Source organism: Suncus etruscus, chromosome 2 (assembly GCF_024139225.1).
Source record: "Suncus etruscus isolate mSunEtr1 chromosome 2, mSunEtr1.pri.cur, whole genome shotgun sequence".
In the NCBI taxonomy this organism is placed as follows: Eukaryota; Metazoa; Chordata; class Mammalia; order Eulipotyphla; family Soricidae; genus Suncus; species Suncus etruscus.
In genome coordinates, this window is record NC_064849.1 from 26,017,833 (window position 1) to 26,036,877 (window position 19,045).

Sequence of the window (19,045 nt, forward strand, 5' to 3'; positions counted from 1 at the left end):
AAACCCAGAATGAATAAATTATGGTGCCCTCTTACCTCTACTGACAACCTAACTCCCCAGGTGTTGAAAGGTGGGGCCAAGGAAGAGTAATCTTCTTATTCGCTAGGTTCATGGGCAGGATCATCCAACCCAAACTAGTATATCGTGCTTCTCCTTCATGAGCAAAAGCTGGCCTGTTGGGGCAGTAAACCAGTTACTGGAGAAGAGGCGATGGCAATGACTAACCAGCTCATGGAAGTTATCCAGGAAATGCAGGCAGAGATCAACAAACTGGAGACAGAGAATCATGCCCTCCGGATGAAGCTGAGTGCAAGCAGTAAGAGACTTTCAGGTTCAGAGGGAGATCCTGAAAGTGAAAAGGAAGAGGAAGCCACAAACTATAGTAAACTAGAAAATGTGCCTGAACAATCTCCAGCAACCCAAACTGACAGTGTCTCCAGTGATGAAGTGATAGCTGTGCAGGAATACCCAGGTACTGAATATGGATAGCTCTTCCAGATGGTGCTCATTTTTCACAAATACTTCCTAAACTATAGATTTAATTTGCCTGTACATAGTTGCATTCTAATAATGTCATCCTTTTGGTTTTTTTCTCCTAGTATGTTAGTTCTATTATCTCTGGGTAAAAAAAAAAAAAAAAAAAAAAGAATTCTTTTTTTTTTTAGCTATAAGAAATCTATTTTTTTCTACATTTTAGCTACTTCCATCTATGCATGGAAAGATTAGAAAGACATGTTCCTATAAACCATTTTTTCTGAATGCTTCTTTTCTCTTGACTTCAAATATTAAAGCAATACAAAAGAGAACACCAATGAGTCTATGTTAAATGACACATTGGCTTATTATTCTAGCATCATATTTACAATAGTTCTGTGTCTAGCTTTCAGAGTCAGATTTCTATACAGACTAAGATTTCAAGACATGGGGGTAATGTTTGATATATTCTAAAAATAAAAATAAAATCTCAGACCTTTTGAAATAATTTTGACTGGTGAGAGTATGCAAGAAATCAGCGGAATTAAATATGTGGTCTACATTTAAATATTAAATATAATAATACATAATTAAAGATATGTTGTACATTTAAATTGTCAGATTGTGCCTACACATAGAATAGTCAAATATAATTGGAAAAATAATTACTCAGAGTACTTAATGTCCTCTCTCAAAGGCTTCAGGCAAAATCAGTTAGAAATTCTTAATAATTTGATAGTTTGTCATATTTACCAGTTGGCTTATTCTGTTTGAGAGATCTAACTTTGCTTTTCAATACCAAATTTCAAAGGGGGAGAAAGGTTCCAGTAAGAATTTGTTCCTTTTTTAGTAAAGTACAAATCTAGCTCTCAAGAGTAAGCAAGACGGAGATCTTTTTGTCCCGGTGAGGACAAAAAGATAGAAATTTTTGTATTATACACCTATTCAGGTTTTCTCAGAATATGCTCCCCTGATGTTTTGCTTTGAGTTGGTCTTTTGTGTTGGTCTTTCTTTTTTTATTTTCACTTATTTTTCTCATTTTGAAAAAAAATTATTAAAGCTGCACAATTTACAAGCTATTCATAGTTGTGTTTTAGACATACAATGGTTTCAGCAACAATCTCACTACCAGTGTCAACTTCTCTCCATCAATGTTACCAAGTTCCCTCCATACACACACACACACACACACACACACACACACACACACACACACACACACACCAGTCAACTAACTACCTTGACAGATACCTTTAAAAAAAAGTTGGGGGATTTGGTCACATCTGGCAGTACTCAGGGTTTACTCTTGCTCTCAGAAATCACTGCCAGCAGGTTCAGTGTACCATATAAGATGTCAGGGCTCAAACTAGGGTCAGTCCCAAGCAAGTCAACACCCTACCTTCATATGTGGCTGAGTAGTCAGTAAGGTCAAGCTTTATGTCCAATATTGTAGCTTTTGTGGGGCATAGTTTTAGTTGCAAGGGCTTCTGAAAGTATGAAATGGTGAGGGGAAAGTGCCAACAGTCATTCAAAAAAAATTCTGGTGATGTCAGCCCAAAAACTTGCATACCTGAAGTGTTGGTTGGTTTGACATTTTTGCAAAGAGCAGTGGTTAAGTGGTGAAACTGGGCTAGTGGTGAGGTAGAGGCTTTGGGTGGTGGGTACAACTGGCATGGCTTCAGTATAATGGGGACTTATCCCAAATCTTGCTGAGATTGGCAAGCACCCTATTAAGTTTGTTGGGTCTCATGATTTTAGTGTGTGAGTATATATGTTTGTGTGTGTGTTTGACTCTATGGTTTGAGTTTTGTTAAAGTCTGTCATTTCTACCAATTTAATTGTGACTCCTTGACTCCTAACCCCCATTAGTTCTCATCTGTCTTTCTTTCACTATCTTCCACTCTATTTCTTTCTTTTTCCTCCATATAGGGCCAAGGATAATTGAGATATTTCCCCTTTAAGTCATTGCATTCATTCACCAAATTATTTAATTACCACATATATGTAATATTATCCAGTATTAAGTATCCTTCTGGCTTACTTTAATTAACATGATATCTTCCTATCCCATCCATGTTGCATAAAATTGCATAATTTCATTGTTCATTAGAGCTCTGTAGTAGTTCAGTATGTATATAAACTAAATCTTTATGATTTATTCCTGTTGTTTGACATCTAAGTTAATTTCTAATTTTACTTGTGCTGAGTTCTGCAATAAATAAAACCTTTTGAATTGAGTGTTTTTCTGTTTTAGGGATAGATCCCCAAAAGTGTGACTTCTGGGACATATGGCAGCTCAATTGACTTTACTGAGAATCTTCCATCCTGCTTTCTATGGAGATTAGATCATATAATATTCTCACAGTGAATGAAATTTTCTGACCTCTAAGAGACAACAGCAGTACCTCCCCATTCCTTCCTGCCATGACCATCGCAAATGTCTTCAGACATTTCAAATGTCCCAGAGGACAAAATGCCCCCCCCAAAAAAAATTAGGAAGCAACAACTTGTTACAAAGATAAACTACACTCTGAATTTATTTTCTGTGATGTTTAACCTAATATGCCTGTCACAGAGTCAGGTTGAAAGATGAGAGGGAAACTGAGGACATTGTTGGAGGATGGTAGCCACTAGTGAAAGAATTGATGTTGGAATATTTGTACACCTGAAATCCAATCACAACTTTGTAGCTTTCTGATCCATAGTAATTCAATAAAAAGTTAATTATTTTTTAAAAGAAAGAAATTTAAACTGAGGTGCTGCTCAGATACATTGAGTAAAGTACTTTCCTTGCAGAAGCTGACCCAGTTTTTTCCCCACACTACACCCCTGAGGCCCACCAAGTGTGATCCCTGATCACAAATCCAGAAGTAATCTCTGAGCATCACTAGTTGTGGTCCAGAATAAAAACAATAAACCAAGTAAGTTGGGTATCATGTGCATTTCTAAAATATTAATATATTCAAAGAGCAGAGTATTATTTGAAACTCTCAGTACCTACCTGCATATTATCAAGTTTAGAAGAATTTATATTAGTAATAATAATTAAACATACAGTTTATATCACACTCCTTGAACATCTTATTTTGGTGGTGTTGACAGATGAGTGGCTAAAGATACTGTGGTATATTTACACAATAAAATACTACACAGCTGTAAAGAAAATAAAGTCATGAAGTGTGCTTATACATGGATGGACATGGAGATTAATATGCTGAGTGAAATTTGCCAAAGGAAAGAGATAGACATTTTGGGGATATATGAAAAACAAGAGATAGTACGGTAACAATATCAAAGACAATAGAATTAAGGGTCAAGATGTCCAATCCAGGGTAGGAAGCTCTTCCCAAAAAGCAGTGAGTGCAGTTTGAGTAGAAAATTATCTATTAGGACAATGATAGTTGTAACTGATTGCTCTGGACAAAAACTCAGTGCAGAAAGGAGAATAGGGGGAAAGTGACATGACATGTAAGACACCCCTCTATTAGCAATAGTATAGACCCCAGTGTCAAAAGGGAAAGGGAGAGAGAAGCAAATTGCCTGCCCTAGAGACAGACGGGGCGGGATGGGATGGGAGAAAAAAGAGGTATTTGGTGGCTGGAAGGCTGCACTGTGAAGGATGGGATACTTTGTATGACTGAAACCTAATGATGAACAATTTTATAACCACAATGCTTAAGTAAGGCAATCAATTTTTTTATATTAACATTTAGGGGCAGGAGTAATAGAACAAGTGATTGTCTTGAATGTGCCTAACCCAAGTTCATTGCTTAGTATTCCATATGGTCCCCCAAGTCTGCAAGAGTGATTTCTAAGCACTGAATTAGGAGTGAGATCTGAGTGCCAACTGTGTAGGCCAAAAACCAAAATAAAAAAAAAAGAAAAGAAAGAAAAAATATTAATATTTTATCTGAAAATAATCGGTAAAAAAAAACTTGATGAAATTTTGGAAATTCCTGCCATTTGCACAAATAAACACAAAAAAGAAAAAGAATTTTTGCTGGAGGCCTTGCTGAGTTGGTTTTAAAATGTTTATTTTTATTTGCTATATATTGTATAATATTTCACTTTGAAACTAAGAGGTATGTATAAAAAATATTGTCCTGAACATGAAAGGAGAGATGGGATCAATTGTTTTGTAAAAGTTAGTCAATGCTGAAAATATTGTCCTGAACATGAAAGGAGAGATGGGGTCAACTGTTTTGTAAAAGTTAGTCAATGCTGGGAGTCACATCAAATCTTGATAGTTATGTCCTCATGAAAAATATATAGATTGGATTAGATACCTTGTTGTGATTCTATAAAATAACATGCTTTTATTGTCATTCTTCATATGCAAAATAGTTATACTGATGGAATATCTTAATGTTATCAAGAGAATTAAAAGAAATAATGCAAGTCAGACTCAACATTAATACATGGTAGCAGTGTTCAATATCATCGTTTCAGAAAAGTATTATTTGCCTTAATTGTAAGATTTTATTAAAAGCTTAAATATTATATTGCTAGCATCAATCAAAAATTTTCTACATTGATTCATACAATTTTCTACTCAGGTAATATTTATAAACCATCTCTTACATCACAGCTAAATATTCAACCTAGACCTAGAGGATTAAGAAATTGGTCCAAATCTTTCTTAACTTAATGTAAACCTATTTTTGAAGGAATAATATTAAATCAGAAGTGAAATATCACCTTAAGAAAATGAACAGCTAAATATATGGAAGCAAGTCACTTAGAAATAAAAGTTCTGTTTGTTCTGGATATGTACAGTAAGTAAAAAATATAGAAAATGTAGTTTAGAGAAGTAAAATTATTTTTATTAGAAAAATGAGAGAAAATGTGAAAAATAACGAGAGAAAGCAAGGATTTCTCCAGTAGAAAAAGATCCAAGAACAAGATCTTTTTGTGTGTGTAGAAAAACCTGCTGACTTACCTGAGAACACAAAGCTTTGTTGTGGTTCAGATACAGATGCATGATGATATAGAGACATGTTTATAATAAGAATATAGACCACTGCTCAGATGAACTTTAGTTGGATAAATCTTTTGGAAACAACTATGTTAATGTTGATGTATTTGGTAATGAGAGACCCAAACATTATTTTAAGACATGCTGCACTTACACCTCCTTCCCTATGTGCCTCAGCCTGGTACACATAGAGAAGAGATTCTTTGCTGCAAGGAAGAAAAAAGAAATTAGACTTGGGCCAAAGGAAAAGTATGCATATACTTAAAGCATATACTTAAAGCATTTATTGGCCTTGCATGCAGATAAACTCAGCAGGAATCTCTGGCACCACATATGGTCCCCTGAGCCCATCAGGAGTAAATTTAGCACAGAGCAAGAAATAAGCCCTGAACTGAGAATTTCTTTTTTTTTTTTTTCTTTAGATTTTTAAGCCACATCTGGCAGTGCTCGAAACTGACTCTGTGTGGCTCTGTACTCATTCGTGACTCTTAGCATGTGGTGGTAGGGATGAAGCCAGGTGTGGTCATGTGGAGGGAAAGTGCCACAACCACTATACTATTTCTCTCTCTCTCTCTCTCTCTCTCTCTCTCTCTCTCTCTCTCTCTCTCTCTCTCTCTCTCTCTCTCTCTCTCTCTCTCTCTCTCTCCTGAAAATAATAGTAATGAGAAATAAGAAGAAAATAAGAAGAAATTATTATTTATAGGAAACACAAACACTGTTAAACTTTAACTGCCTTCAATTTACTTATTTTTTTTGCTAGAAGAAAAACTATTTCTGTTCAATTGGCAGCAATTGAACTAAAGACCCTTTGCTGCTGAGTTGAATACCCCTTCTTGTTTGCTAATAAGAGGGAAAAGTGGGCAGAATGAATAGGCAGTGATGGAAGGATTGACACCTTCGTGATAACAATGAAAACCTAAAACTTAAAAATTTTACTTTCTGTGCAAGAAAATTAATTAATGAATCACTGAATATAAGTTTAAGCAGGGAAACAAAAAGAAAGAAGAAAGAAACTAAAAGATATAAACTATTTGTTATCTGGGAGATAAAGTTAATCACTCAAGCTGGACCAGGTCCCAAATAAGAACAAATTTAATTTTTCTATACTCATAATTTGCTCTACCTGTTTTCCAACCATTCCTATAAAGAAGCTATTTCAGAAGGCTTTTAAACAGAAATTTTTGTTTTCAATCTGCATAATCTACTATAAGACAATTGTGATGACTATATATTATGGATATAGTAAGTACTTAAAGAGATTATTTGTGAATAATGTTTATAATTAATCATGTCTGACAGAATTTAACTTAAACTCTTATTACTACTCCCTTCTGAATGCTACCTAAAACTGAGTCTTCAATTATTATGAACTATAAAAATCTAAGACAACCCACATTGTGTGATTCAAAATTCGTTCTCTGCCATCTAAAGATGTAGGCTACAAACTCAGATAAACAAAAATTTCAGGCTGGAGCAATAGTACAGTGAGTAGGGCATCGTGAATGTACGCTGACCTGGGTTCAATTCCTGGCACTCCATATGGTCTCCTGAGTCCACCAAGAGTTGATTCCTAGTGCAGAGCCAGGAGTATAACCATTGCGCACCACCAGTTATGGCTCAAAAGCAAACAAAAAGAAAAAGAAAAAACTCTCTCTGTTTATAGAAAGAAATCTCTCTTCACCAAGACCTAAAAAGAGCATAGGCTTTCTTAATCTTTTAAGAATGTTAGTGACAAGGCTGTGATGAGAAAGAATTCATATACAACAAGCATTCATTGAGTCCACCAGGAAATGAAAGCCAACGTGTGAGATCAGAGTTGTCAGCCATCTGGGTTGTAATACAGTGCCTTGGATGAGGTTAAGTCCCAAGTCACAAAGTTTATGTGTAGTTTAGAGCTGTATTTCAGACAAGCCAGGAATTCATAAAACTAAAATCTTTCCATCAAGGTGCTTTAGGTACTAAGACGTGAAGACTCATGATTTACCTAAGAAAAAAGCTCAGTGGAAAGCATGTAAAAACAGAAATTCATTGGGAAACCCCCCAAAAATAGACTCATGTATCATTACAACTCTCTCTAATACCCCATTTTTCTACCATCTAAATATATTTTTTCTTTCAGTGTACCTTTTTTTTCTATCTACCTACCTTTCAATACCTCATCATCAAGACCATGTCAACTAAAGTCAATACACACAATAATAGGCCAGTTAGCAGCTGTCTCTTCATTCATCCAAAGGATCAGGAATGTGCAACTTTAGTATTTTTGGAAACAGATTAGGAGAAAACATTTCATTTATTGAGATTGTTATTTAATTTTAAAGTCTTCTTTTATTTTTTCTAATCATATTAATATCTTTCAAATACTAAGTTCTCAGAAAGATCCTAACCACCCTAGCATGAAGTTCCCAAATTCCTCATTCATCTCTGTGCCCTCACTCTCATCAACCTTATTGAAGATCCTCTAACTTAAAGCTAAGTTCAATCATTTATTCCTTGTCTATAGCCTAATTACCACACAAGAACATAAGCTTAGTGCAGGCAAGACCTTAAAGAACCCAAACTCTTTAAAAAGTGCCAGGCATCCAGTTAACACTCAATATTTATGAAGCAGATCAATGAATATATATCATAGATGCTATTTTTTTAGTCTGTTTCAAGAAAATGTCATTACAATATTTTTCTATTTGTGGCTATATGCATTAAAGGTAGAATATCTAAGCCTGCATTTTTTGTCTCCTCTCCAGACAATGTCATGATTGTTAGACGCTATTGTATTTCCTCATCAACTCATTCATTTGCCAAAAATGATCCCTGGGAAACTGTAAAAAGGTATCTAAAGTATGGAACTCTAGGATCTCAAGGAACAGTGAAATCCCTGGTATGTTCTTCAATTAAGAAACAAGAAAAAGAAGAAAATATGTTTGTAGCAGATTATTTAACTAGCCAAAGACCCTCATCTGAGCACAGGTAAGTACACTATATCATAATCTGATTATAGGCACACTTTCTGATGATACCAAGACATTCTTATAGAAAAGCAAGGTCTTATCTAGTGGAGAAAACAAAAACAATGAGCTTTTGGATCTATTTATTTAGCATATTTGTATATAAAATGTTTCCATCTCATTTATGTCCATAAGCAGAGACCAAGGAACAAATTAATTTGCAATCCAATGGTACTCCTTAGCAGATGTTTCTAATAAGTGGAAAACTTCTTTAGTCTTTACTTATAGAAAAGGACTCCAAAAGTACCAAGAGACAGAGAAAATTAACTTGTTCTACGAAACACATGAATTGGTGTGGAAGTTGTGAGTAGTCTGAGAATAGGAGATACTGAAAACATTTGAGATACAGGTTGGGGTCTTTAAGAAAGCTGTTATGAGCCAGAGAGATAGAATGAGGGAGAAAGCACATATTATACACAGCACTGCCAAACACCACTGGATGCACCCTTCATTGCCGAATAGAAAATAAAATAAAATTACTGTAATTGTGGGCCAATAGCCTAAAAAGTAGTTGTTAGTAGCTACTGTTGTAGAGATCCCAAGGAATATTTTAGAGAAATATTATTCCTGTTTTGTTCAAATGTTACCTTTCCCAACCCCATACACTATTTCTAATTTCCATCCTTTTAGATATAATTCTTCAGTAAGTTTCAGCACATTTGTTTTATGTGAATAGAAGGAGTAAAAACAAGTAAAAAGAGCCTAGGTTTCATGGTTGGCTTATCAAAGCGCAATGATTCAGCAATGACAAAAAATAAAATCTAGAAATCAAAGCAAGAGACTGAAGTAATTCTCATAATTATTAGAAAGAATGGTGCACTTCCCTCAAATTGTGGGCTACAAAGGTTACATTCATTCTATTTCAATTTTACAGGGCATAGAAACTGCAGTTTCTTTGTAGGAAGTTCTATTATAGGGACAGAGAATAATTTGAGTCCTGAAGGGTAGCTAGATCAAATCAGGCAAGAAAAAAAGGATAAGGTAAAAACAAGAAGAAAAAAAGACCAGGCATACCAAACTCGAATTTCAGCAGAAATTGAAAGTAGTGAGGAGAGCGAGGTGGCAAGCATTCTACCTCAAGTTGAAATTCTGAATCTACCTTCCCCAGAGCAATTCTGACAGCATTGCCATACTGATCCAAAGTGATATGTTTGTGAACAAGGATTCCAACAAAGAAAACAAAGGAATGTGAAGGGGGAAATATGAAAGTCTTCAGAAATTACAATTTAAATAAACAATTCAAATAAATGATTCAAATAAACAATTTAAATAACAAGTAACATTAATGTTTGCATTAATTAACATTAATTAATGTTATTTACATAACAACATTTAAATAACAAACTATATGCGAGAATGTTGACATTTTCTTTATATATATTGAACTATATATATATATATATATATATATATATATATATGTGACTGTTGTGTATGTAAATATTTTAGGGGATTAGTATGTTACTGACCCTAACCTCATTAGTGATTGTGCCCTACCCTAGGGTGTGACCTGGCATTCTGTTCCCACCCTAGGGTAGTACCTGATTCTGCTTTCACCATTGGTTGGTATCTGATCCCACCATTGGGTGGTACATGATTCTGGGGAATAAAAACAAGGGTCTGTGGAAGGCAAGAGGCTTTTGGCTAGAACTGAGGCTGAGTCTTTGGACTTCAGTCTTGTCCACCGAATAAAGCTAATATTTCCACAAGCCTGACTGCGAGCTGTTTACCCGCCGTTTCACCTCAGAACCTTTGGCTAGACAGGGTGGCAGACGCGTGCTCCGAACTGGAAGAGAAAGGCCTCATCCTCCATCCCTCCATCAGTCAACCTCTTCAAGGGCTGACTTGCAACATATGACTATATATATAGTTTATATATGAGGATTAGTAAAATTATAATTGTGGGTAAAAATAGTTATTAATGAAGAGAAAGTTCCTTTCTCTCTAGCTCCTCTTTTTTGTTTTGTTTGTTTTGTTTTGGGGCCCACACCCGGTGACACTCAGGGGTTATTCCTAGCTATGTGCTCAGAAATCGCTCCTGGCTTGGAGGACCATATAGAACGCCTGGGGATCAAACAGTGATCCGTCCTAGGCTAGCGAGGGCAAGGCAGGTGCCTTACCGCTTGCACCACTCCTGCCCCTCTCTCTAGCTCCTCTTAAGGGTAATCATGAGCCCATTTTTCATCCTTTCCATATGGATTTGGTTTGTTGGTTTGGTTTGGTTTGGTTTGGTTTGGTTTGGTTTGGTTTGGTTTGGTTTGGGGCCACACTCAGTGTGACTCTCAGGTAATGGGCTTGTCTTGCACATGACCAAAGTTTGATCTCTGGCATTAAATATGTTCCCTTGAGCACCACAAGTACTAATACCTGAACACATATCTAGGAGTAAGCCCAGGTATACCCCAAATTTTAAAAGAAAATAATAATAAATAAAAATTATAACACAAAAAAATTCAAAAATCCCTTCCTCACACCTTTATTTATTGCAGTGCTATTTACAATAGCCAAACTCTGGAAATAACCAAGATACCCTTCAACAGATGAATGGCTAAAGAAACTGTGGTACATATACACAAAAGAATATTATGCAGCATCAGGAGAGATGAAGTCATGAAATTTTCCTATATGTGAATATACATGGAAAATATTATGCTGAGTGAAATAAGTCAGAGAGAGATAGACACAGAATAGTCTCACTCATCTATGGGTTTTAAGGAAAATTAAGGACATTATTGTAATAATCCTTAGAGATGAGGGCCAGAAGACCACCTCAAAATATGAAGCTCACCACAAAGAATAGTGGTGCAGTTAGGGAAATAACTACACTAACAACTATCATGACAATCTTAATAAGTGAGAGAAGTAGAATGCCTGTCTCAAATACAGGCAAGTGTTGGGAAGGAGAGATGGGGCATTCATTGGTGGTGAGAATGTTGCACTGGTGAAGGGGGGTGTTCTGTGTTCTGTTTATGACTGAACCCCAACTACAATCATGCTTTGTAATCATGATGCTTAAATAAAGATTTCATAAAATAAATAAATAAATAAATAAATAAAATTATAAATTTCTAATTTCTTAAATTCTAAATTTCTAAAATTCTATACTTCTAAAATTCTAAATTTCTAAAATTTTTGATTCTATTCTAAAATTCTAAATTCTGTTCTAAAATACTAAAATTCTAAATTTTAAATTATAAATTCCTAGAATTCTAAATTCTATTCTAAAATTCTAAATTATAAAATTCTAAATTCTATTCTAGAATTCTAAAATTCTAAGTTCTAAATTCTAAAATTCTAAATTTCTAAAATTCTCCATTCTATTCTAAAATTTTAATTTTTAAATTCTAAATTCTATTCTAAAATTCTAAATTTTAAATTCTAAAATTCTAATTCTATTCTAAAGTTCTAAATTCTAAATTTCTAAAATTCTCAATTATATTCTAAAATTCTAAATTCTATTCTAAAATTCTATATTTTATTCTAAAATTCTAAATTCTATTCTAAAATTCTATATTTTATTCTAAATTCTATTCTAAAATTCTAAATTCTAAAATATACTTATAACACATAGGACCATATGGGTGGCTAGACAGTACTGGGGTCAAGGTACATGCAGCTGTTAGATGTCCAATACCACAGAGTCCCATAGGAGCCACCAGAAGGAACCTCTGGAACAACTGACCAAGTAGTAGGTTCTGAACACCTCAGTTGTGCCTCCCGAAAAATAAAACAACTAAAAATATGTGCTATACCCATGTTTAGAAGTGCAAGCACATGTGTAATCAATTTACTAAGGAATAAAACTCTAGGGTCATAAAGATAGTATAGAGGGGAGGGCATGTGTCTTGCATGAAACTGGGCCAGGTTCCATTCCCAGAACTTACATATATTTCCCCAACCTCTGCCAGGAGTAATCCTTGAATACAGAACCAGGAGCAAGTCTTGATTAAAGCTGAGTGTGACACAAAAACAAAAGTAAACAAAAGAGTACAACATCAGGTGAGTGTGTGTGCAGCCCCAAGTTGTCCGAACAACAAGTCAGCAACAAAAAGAGAGAAGGAAAATAAAATAAAAGTTAATATAAATTATGTACACACATTTTACGTGTATATCACTTTTAAGCAAAGGGCATATAGCTCTATGTACATATGATTATATATCCAATTATATGAAAGTACCAAATGGCCATTTCAAAAATCATTTCAAATTACAAGTTATAAATGCAATAAACAAAGTAAAAGATCTAAAGAAGAAAAACATTTATAATCCCACTACTTAACTAATCTTTACTTCGATTTTGAAGGAGACTTTTCAGGCTTAAATCTACTAATTTTGAAATTCTACAGATGCATATGTTAGAATAAGTCTTCTTACACCATGCACAAAAGACAAATAGAAATGGATTAAAGAAACTTATATATTGAGTACCTAGATTATATTGAAAAAAATCTAGCTAGACATTTCTTAATATAAACCTAGAGATATCATCAATGATTAATTACCATAGGCCAAGCAAATGGAAACAAAGAGTTTAAAAAAAAAAGGATAATAAAGAGTTTCTGCAGCTCAAGAAATGATGACCAATATAAAATGATACAGACTAGGAAAGAATATTTGTCCACCACTCATCTGATTAAAAATTGATATCCTAATACATAAATCACTGGTAGAACCTCATAAGATAGAAACAAACAACCCTATAATAAAATGGGGGGAGAGATGAGCAGATGGACAAAGGGTATAAGAAAAAAATGGTCTTTACCATCAGGAAAATTCACACCAAAACAACGAGACATCATTTCACGCTAATGAGACTGATGTTTCTATGGCTTCCTCAAAAAAAATGATAATAAATGTGGATGGTACCAGAGGCAAAGTGGTCTCATGAGTATTGAGTGGAATAAAAATAATCAGATCTACATACCCAACCCAAAGTTAACAACAACAAAATCTAGAGAGCCAAACTACAAGTTATACACAAAAGGAACCTGTTCAGGAGGCTAAGTGTGGAAGTATAGGGTGCACGCTGGAAACAGTGGCAGAGGTAAGTCAACACTGGTGGTGGGAATTGCCCTAATTCACTGTCACTAAGTTCCTTAAATATAGCTGTGAAAGACTTGTAATTCATATTGGTCTCAATAAAATTTTTTTTAAAAAAGAAAAAAAATGACTAGTGTTGCCTTGGATGTAGGGGAAAAGGAAAGCTCATTCATAGCTGGTAGGAAAGTCAACTGGTCCAACCTTTGTGGAAAATAAAATGAACACTTCTCAGAAAACTAGAACTTGAACTTTGATATGAACCAGCAATTTCTTTTTGTTTGTTTGTTTGGTTGGTTGGTTAGTTTTTGTTTGTTTAGATGCTCAGTGATTATTACTGGCTATGTGCTCAGAAATTGCGCCTGGTTTGGGGACCATATGGGATTCTGGGGGATGGAACCACACTCTGTCATAGGTCAGTCTTGCGCCACCGCTCCAGCCCCAATGATCCAGCAATTTCTTTTTTTTTCTTTAGCAGCTGAAGCTTTTAATACATAATTGAAAAATAATATAAAGAAAAATTAATATTTAAGATATTTTTCATATACCTGTTATCACTTTTTTACATTTTTATTCTCATGTATACTATTAAACATATCAGATACATCTACCATTTAAGAATTAGATTAATATTTTTGTATATAAGATGTCATCAGTTTAATATTATACAAAAACTATTAGTTCTGTAGATACTTTTACACTCAATTAACTTTAGCAAAATTAACTACAACTAACTATAGTCATACAATACATATACATATACTATGAATAAATTGATGTAAATATTAACTAATATACTCTATTCTAGATTTTAATCTATATATTTTATTTTATTTATTTTTAGATTTTAGAAAAATTTATTTACAAAATTGCTTATTTTTTAATCTTTATTTAAACACTGTGATTACAAACATGATTATATTTACAGTCATGTAGATCCAGCAATTTCTAATGGTATCAAAATTCTACTTAGAGAAGACATCCACGCTCTTATATTCAATGCAGCACTTATCACAATAATCAAAATGTGTAATCTGGAAATAGCTCAAGTGTCCAAGAATGGATGACTGGATATAGAAATCGGGGCACCTACACAATGGAATGCTATCTAGCTGTTAGAAATATAAAATTGTGCAATTTTCTGCTACCTAGATAGATCTGGAGAGCATCATGGAGAGTGAAGTTAATCAGAAGTAGAAAGGCTGACCCAGAATGTTCTCTCTCATGGGAGGACATAAAGAAACATGGTAGGGGAATAACAAAAATCCAAATAATATTGAAACAGAACTAGTCTTTAGAAAGAAATTTACCATAGGGGATAGATGAGAGGGAAGCAATTGAGGTGAGAGGGTAAGGAGAAAACTCTCGACTATGAAGGAAAGCAGACACTGGTGGAGGCTAGGGTGAGGGAATGCTTTTATAGGAAACCTGCCATTAACAGTTTTGTAAACCATGATGCCTAAAATAAATAAATAGATAACAACTTCAAAGAATAGCTCTTATTTTTGTGTGATGGTTTTGTAGATCTATAATGTTAATGAGAAAATAACCTTATTAATATTCCTTTGTAATTTATATTTTCCTGTGACAATTTGGAAACCTAGCCTATGTTTAAACTGTGTTATTTTTCAAAAACGAAATGTTTTCCAATGACCAAACTGCCAACAAATGAAATATTTAGACCACAATCCATTTCTAATTTTAAATATACTTTAATGTGAAACTCTGAGCCAAGATTATAAGAATGTGTGAAAGCTAAAGTGTCAGTACAAATTTAAAATTAACAGCTGGGTTGGCTTAAGTCCAATAGATAACAGAGAGCTGGTGCTTAGTGAGTAAAAGTGTATTTAATTTTCATAGTCTTTTTTTTTAATCCAAGTTTCACAGGAATTAGCTAGTAAAATGACATATTACTACATTCTTTTTTTTTTTTTTTTTTTTTGGTTTTTCGGGCCACACCCGTTTGATGCTCAGGGGTTACTTCTGGCTAAGCGCTCAGCTTAGCCCCTGGCTTGGGGGGGACATATGGGACACCGGAGGATCGAACCACGGTCGCAAACTTTCCTTGGCTAGCGCTTGCAAGGCAGACACCTTACCTCTAGCACCACCTCGCCAGCCCCATATTCCTACATTCTTTTCCTCTAATATTAGGGCAAATAATAGCTTTCAAAGAATTTTACAGGTATGTACTGAATTTTTTTTAAATCTTTGACCTGGTGTTTGACTTAATCAAACATCAGCGTCAATATGTTGTGAACTTGTCCCTTATTTACCCCAGAATTTATTTTACAGATATAAAGCCAAGTTCAACATCTCTCAGAACAATTGCTTTCTACAAACTAAGAGAAAATTTTGATTTTTTCTTAATTTTTATATATAAGTACAAACTTTTGTTTTGATTCTGTTTTTGGACCACAATGCTCAGTGGTTACCCCTGGCTCTGCACTCAGAAATTGTTCCTGGCTTGGGAGGCATATGGGATGCCAGAGATTGAACCCGGGTCTGTCCTGGGTCACTCGTGAGCAAGGCAAATGCCTTACCACTGTGCTACCACTCCAGCCCCAAAAGTACAATCTTATTCTCCTATGCTAAAGGAAAACTAGGGAATAGGAAGGGTGGGGAAGAGTGAGACAGGGTGAAGGAGGGTAGACACTAGTGGAGGATGTGGTACTAGAACTTTTTTTCCATAGAACCTTATAAATAATATTATAAATCATGATGCCTCAACTTAAAAACAATAAAATTATTTTAAGTAAAAATAAAAAAAAACAGTAATCTTGAGCTGTTAAAAATATGAACTTCTGGGCCCAGAGAGATAGCACAATGGCGTTTGCCTTGCAAGCAGCCAATCCAAGACTAAAGGTGGTTGGTTCGAATCCCGGTGTCCCATATGGTCCCCCATGCCTGCCAGGAGCTATTTCTGAGCAGACAGCCAGGAGTAACCCCTGAGCAATGCCAGGTGTGGCCCCCAAAAAAACAAAAAAAATATATATGAACTTAGCATCAAGTCAGTCATTACGCAAACACTATTTTGTAAGGCTCCCAAACCAAAATGAATACATTTTTAAACTTAATAAAGGCAAAATAAAAACATAAAAATATCTACTTCATGATTAAGACTTCATGGGAGGAAGTACATGGAAAACTTTAAAATGGAATACAGCAGAATATCAAGAGGAATCATTTCTGGGTGGTGAAAGATGAATGGTTTTACTTTCTTTTTATCCTTCTATTTTCATAAATTTTCTATAATAATCTTTAATTATTTTATACCAAAAAGAATATCTTTCCCAAGGCATGCCCTGCAAAGCTTTTGATAATGTGGAAAATGTACTGTACAAATAATCGGAAAAAAGCAAGATATGATCAAATATGTGTAATTCTATTATAACTGCATAAACTATATGTGGAGGACAGGTTGTAATGGACGTAACACTGATAAAAACATTCATTTGCTAAAAAAATATGAATTCCAGATTAAATTAGAAAATTAAAACTGCTATTTTATTCATTTTACCATTAGGAGAAGCCAGATATATTAATATACATTTTCTTTCTTTCTTTTTTTTTTTTTTTAGCAAAGTGGTTAAGCAGGCAGCTGCTGAAATTCAATAAGTAAAATCCCAGCTATATCATTTATAAACTAAGTAACCACAGAAGAGTTATTGTTTGTGTCATTTTTTTCTTTAGATTAAAGGGGTCATAATAGTGATTCTTTCCATTGTGTGAAGTTGTGAGTTAGATAGATAAAGCGCTTACAAGTAGCATGGTTCCTATTTCACTGATCCCATGTATAGACCCACTGACCTTCCATGAAAGCAGGGATCAGGTTTATTCCCCGACAGTCCCCTAGGTGTCAGCCAGCAAAATGATGCCATTTAAACGCCATTCTTTAGACTTTTACTATTGCCAACAGTTTTACCCTGGTCTATGGAGAAAATCACAGTAATATTACAAGAGGTGTGAGAGATGAAGAGCTATAATCCTTCTTGATGCCTTGCTGCACTCATTCCTCTCCTCTTTTATTGGGCAGGCGTGAAGGATATTCAGTTCCTAAAGACCAATCTGGATTATAAAATAATTGCCTCACATGTCTGCTTCATTTCAACTGAAGGGCTTTGATGTGAAAAGATCTGAGACAGGATGACATTATTCATCAAACTCATATTCCCCAGATATACAGAGCTTCCCTCAATCATTTTAAATTTTCGTTTCATCAGCACGATTCACTAGGCTTAATTAAAAGATCAACTTTAATGTACATTATTGCATATTTTGTTGAACAACTGACCCAAAACATTATGATTTATTTTAAATTAGCTTTTAACACTTGGGCAATATTTGGGTGACTAGGAAAAAGAGTAAATGTTTTGTATAAATGCTCACTAAAAAGTCTATTTAACTTCTCTTTATTCTTCTTTCTTCAGAGACAAGATAAAAACTGTCAGTTTCCTGTTACCCCAGGATACTCCTGCATATTCCAAAACTTCAGATTCTTTGGAATACTCACCAAATCCAACCACAAATCAGTTAAGCACCATTACAGAATAGAATATGTGAGGTGGAGAAAGTTAAGGAAGAGTTAAAACCCGAGTGATAAGAACACAAAAGACAGTGTCTCCTTCTGTAGAGAAGAGCTCTAACAACGTGTTTCATATGACACACGAAATACTCAACATTGGATCAATAGCTTCATTAGTGGTCAAACAGGACTTGTCAATTATCTTAGCCCAGAAATGGAAGCAATTACTTTATTTTGTGTTGAATTTCAACCTAGATATGTGTGCAGTGCCTATTGTGGTCTTTTTTTGCTGCTTAAAAACAATTAAAAGGAATTCATTCCATGGAAGTATATATAAATTTTCTGTCTCCAAGCTGTGCCATAGAGAATTGTTGCAATTCACATTAGAATTGGCTTTCCAGATAAAATGATAACAAAACTTTTTTAAAGTTTTTACTCAATAGCAAAAGAAGCAATGGGTATTATCTTTAAAGTTCATTGTTGCTCACATTTCACTAATACCAACTCATTTGGTTTTTAGTATCCCGCTTCATAAAGATGTAAACACACAGGAAGCTGACTACCAGAGCATCCACCAAGGGCTCATAGTAATGATGGTTGGCTAACAGCAAAGCCACTAAACCTTATTGAGGCAGGGGAGAATGTTCAGATGATTATTTCTTATATTTCTTAGAAACTGGAAATCCAAACTCCCTCAGCTCCTGAACTTCTAGTTAAGAGAACATAATTTCTTCCTGGTTTACTGCAATCTTATTCTAAAACAAATATATTAAGAAAAGAAAGAAAGAAAGAAAGAAAGAAAGAAAGAAAGAAAGAAAGAAAGAAAGAAAGAAAGAAAGAAAGAAAGAAAGAAAGAAAGAAAGAAAGAAAGAAAGAAAGAAAGAAAGAAAGAAAGAAGGAAGGAAGGAATGAAGGAAGGAAGGAATGAAGGTAGGAAGGAAGGAAGGAAGGAAGGAAGGAAGGAAGGAAGGAAGGAAGGAAGGAAGGAAGGAAGGAAGGAAGGAAGGAAGGAAGGAAGGAAGGAAAGGAAGA

The 19,045-nt window shown here is 34.6% G+C and overlaps 1 protein-coding gene across 1 annotated transcript; it reads left to right on the forward strand.

Annotated features, from left to right (window-relative positions):
- The first annotated feature begins 210 nt into the window (after positions 1–210).
- CCDC195 (coiled-coil domain containing 195) lies at positions 211–18,042 on the forward strand. The gene is made up of 3 exons (XM_049768925.1): positions 211–472; positions 8,194–8,416; positions 17,919–18,042. The coding sequence occupies exons 1-3, from the start codon at positions 211–213 to the stop codon at positions 18,040–18,042; spliced, it is 609 nt and encodes a 202-aa protein (XP_049624882.1).
- The last annotated feature ends 1,003 nt before the right edge of the window (positions 18,043–19,045 follow it).

Coding starts and splice junctions, on each gene's coding strand:
- CCDC195 (XM_049768925.1), top strand. CDS start 211: ATGGCAATGACTAACCAGCTCATGGAAGTTATCCAGGAAATGCAGGCA. Junction 473..8,193: donor AGCTGTGCAGGAATACCCAG/GTACTGAATATG, acceptor TCTCCTCTCCAG/ACAATGTCATGATTGTTAGA. Junction 8,417..17,918: donor AGACCCTCATCTGAGCACAG/GTAAGTACACTA, acceptor TTCTTTCTTCAG/AGACAAGATAAAAACTGTCA.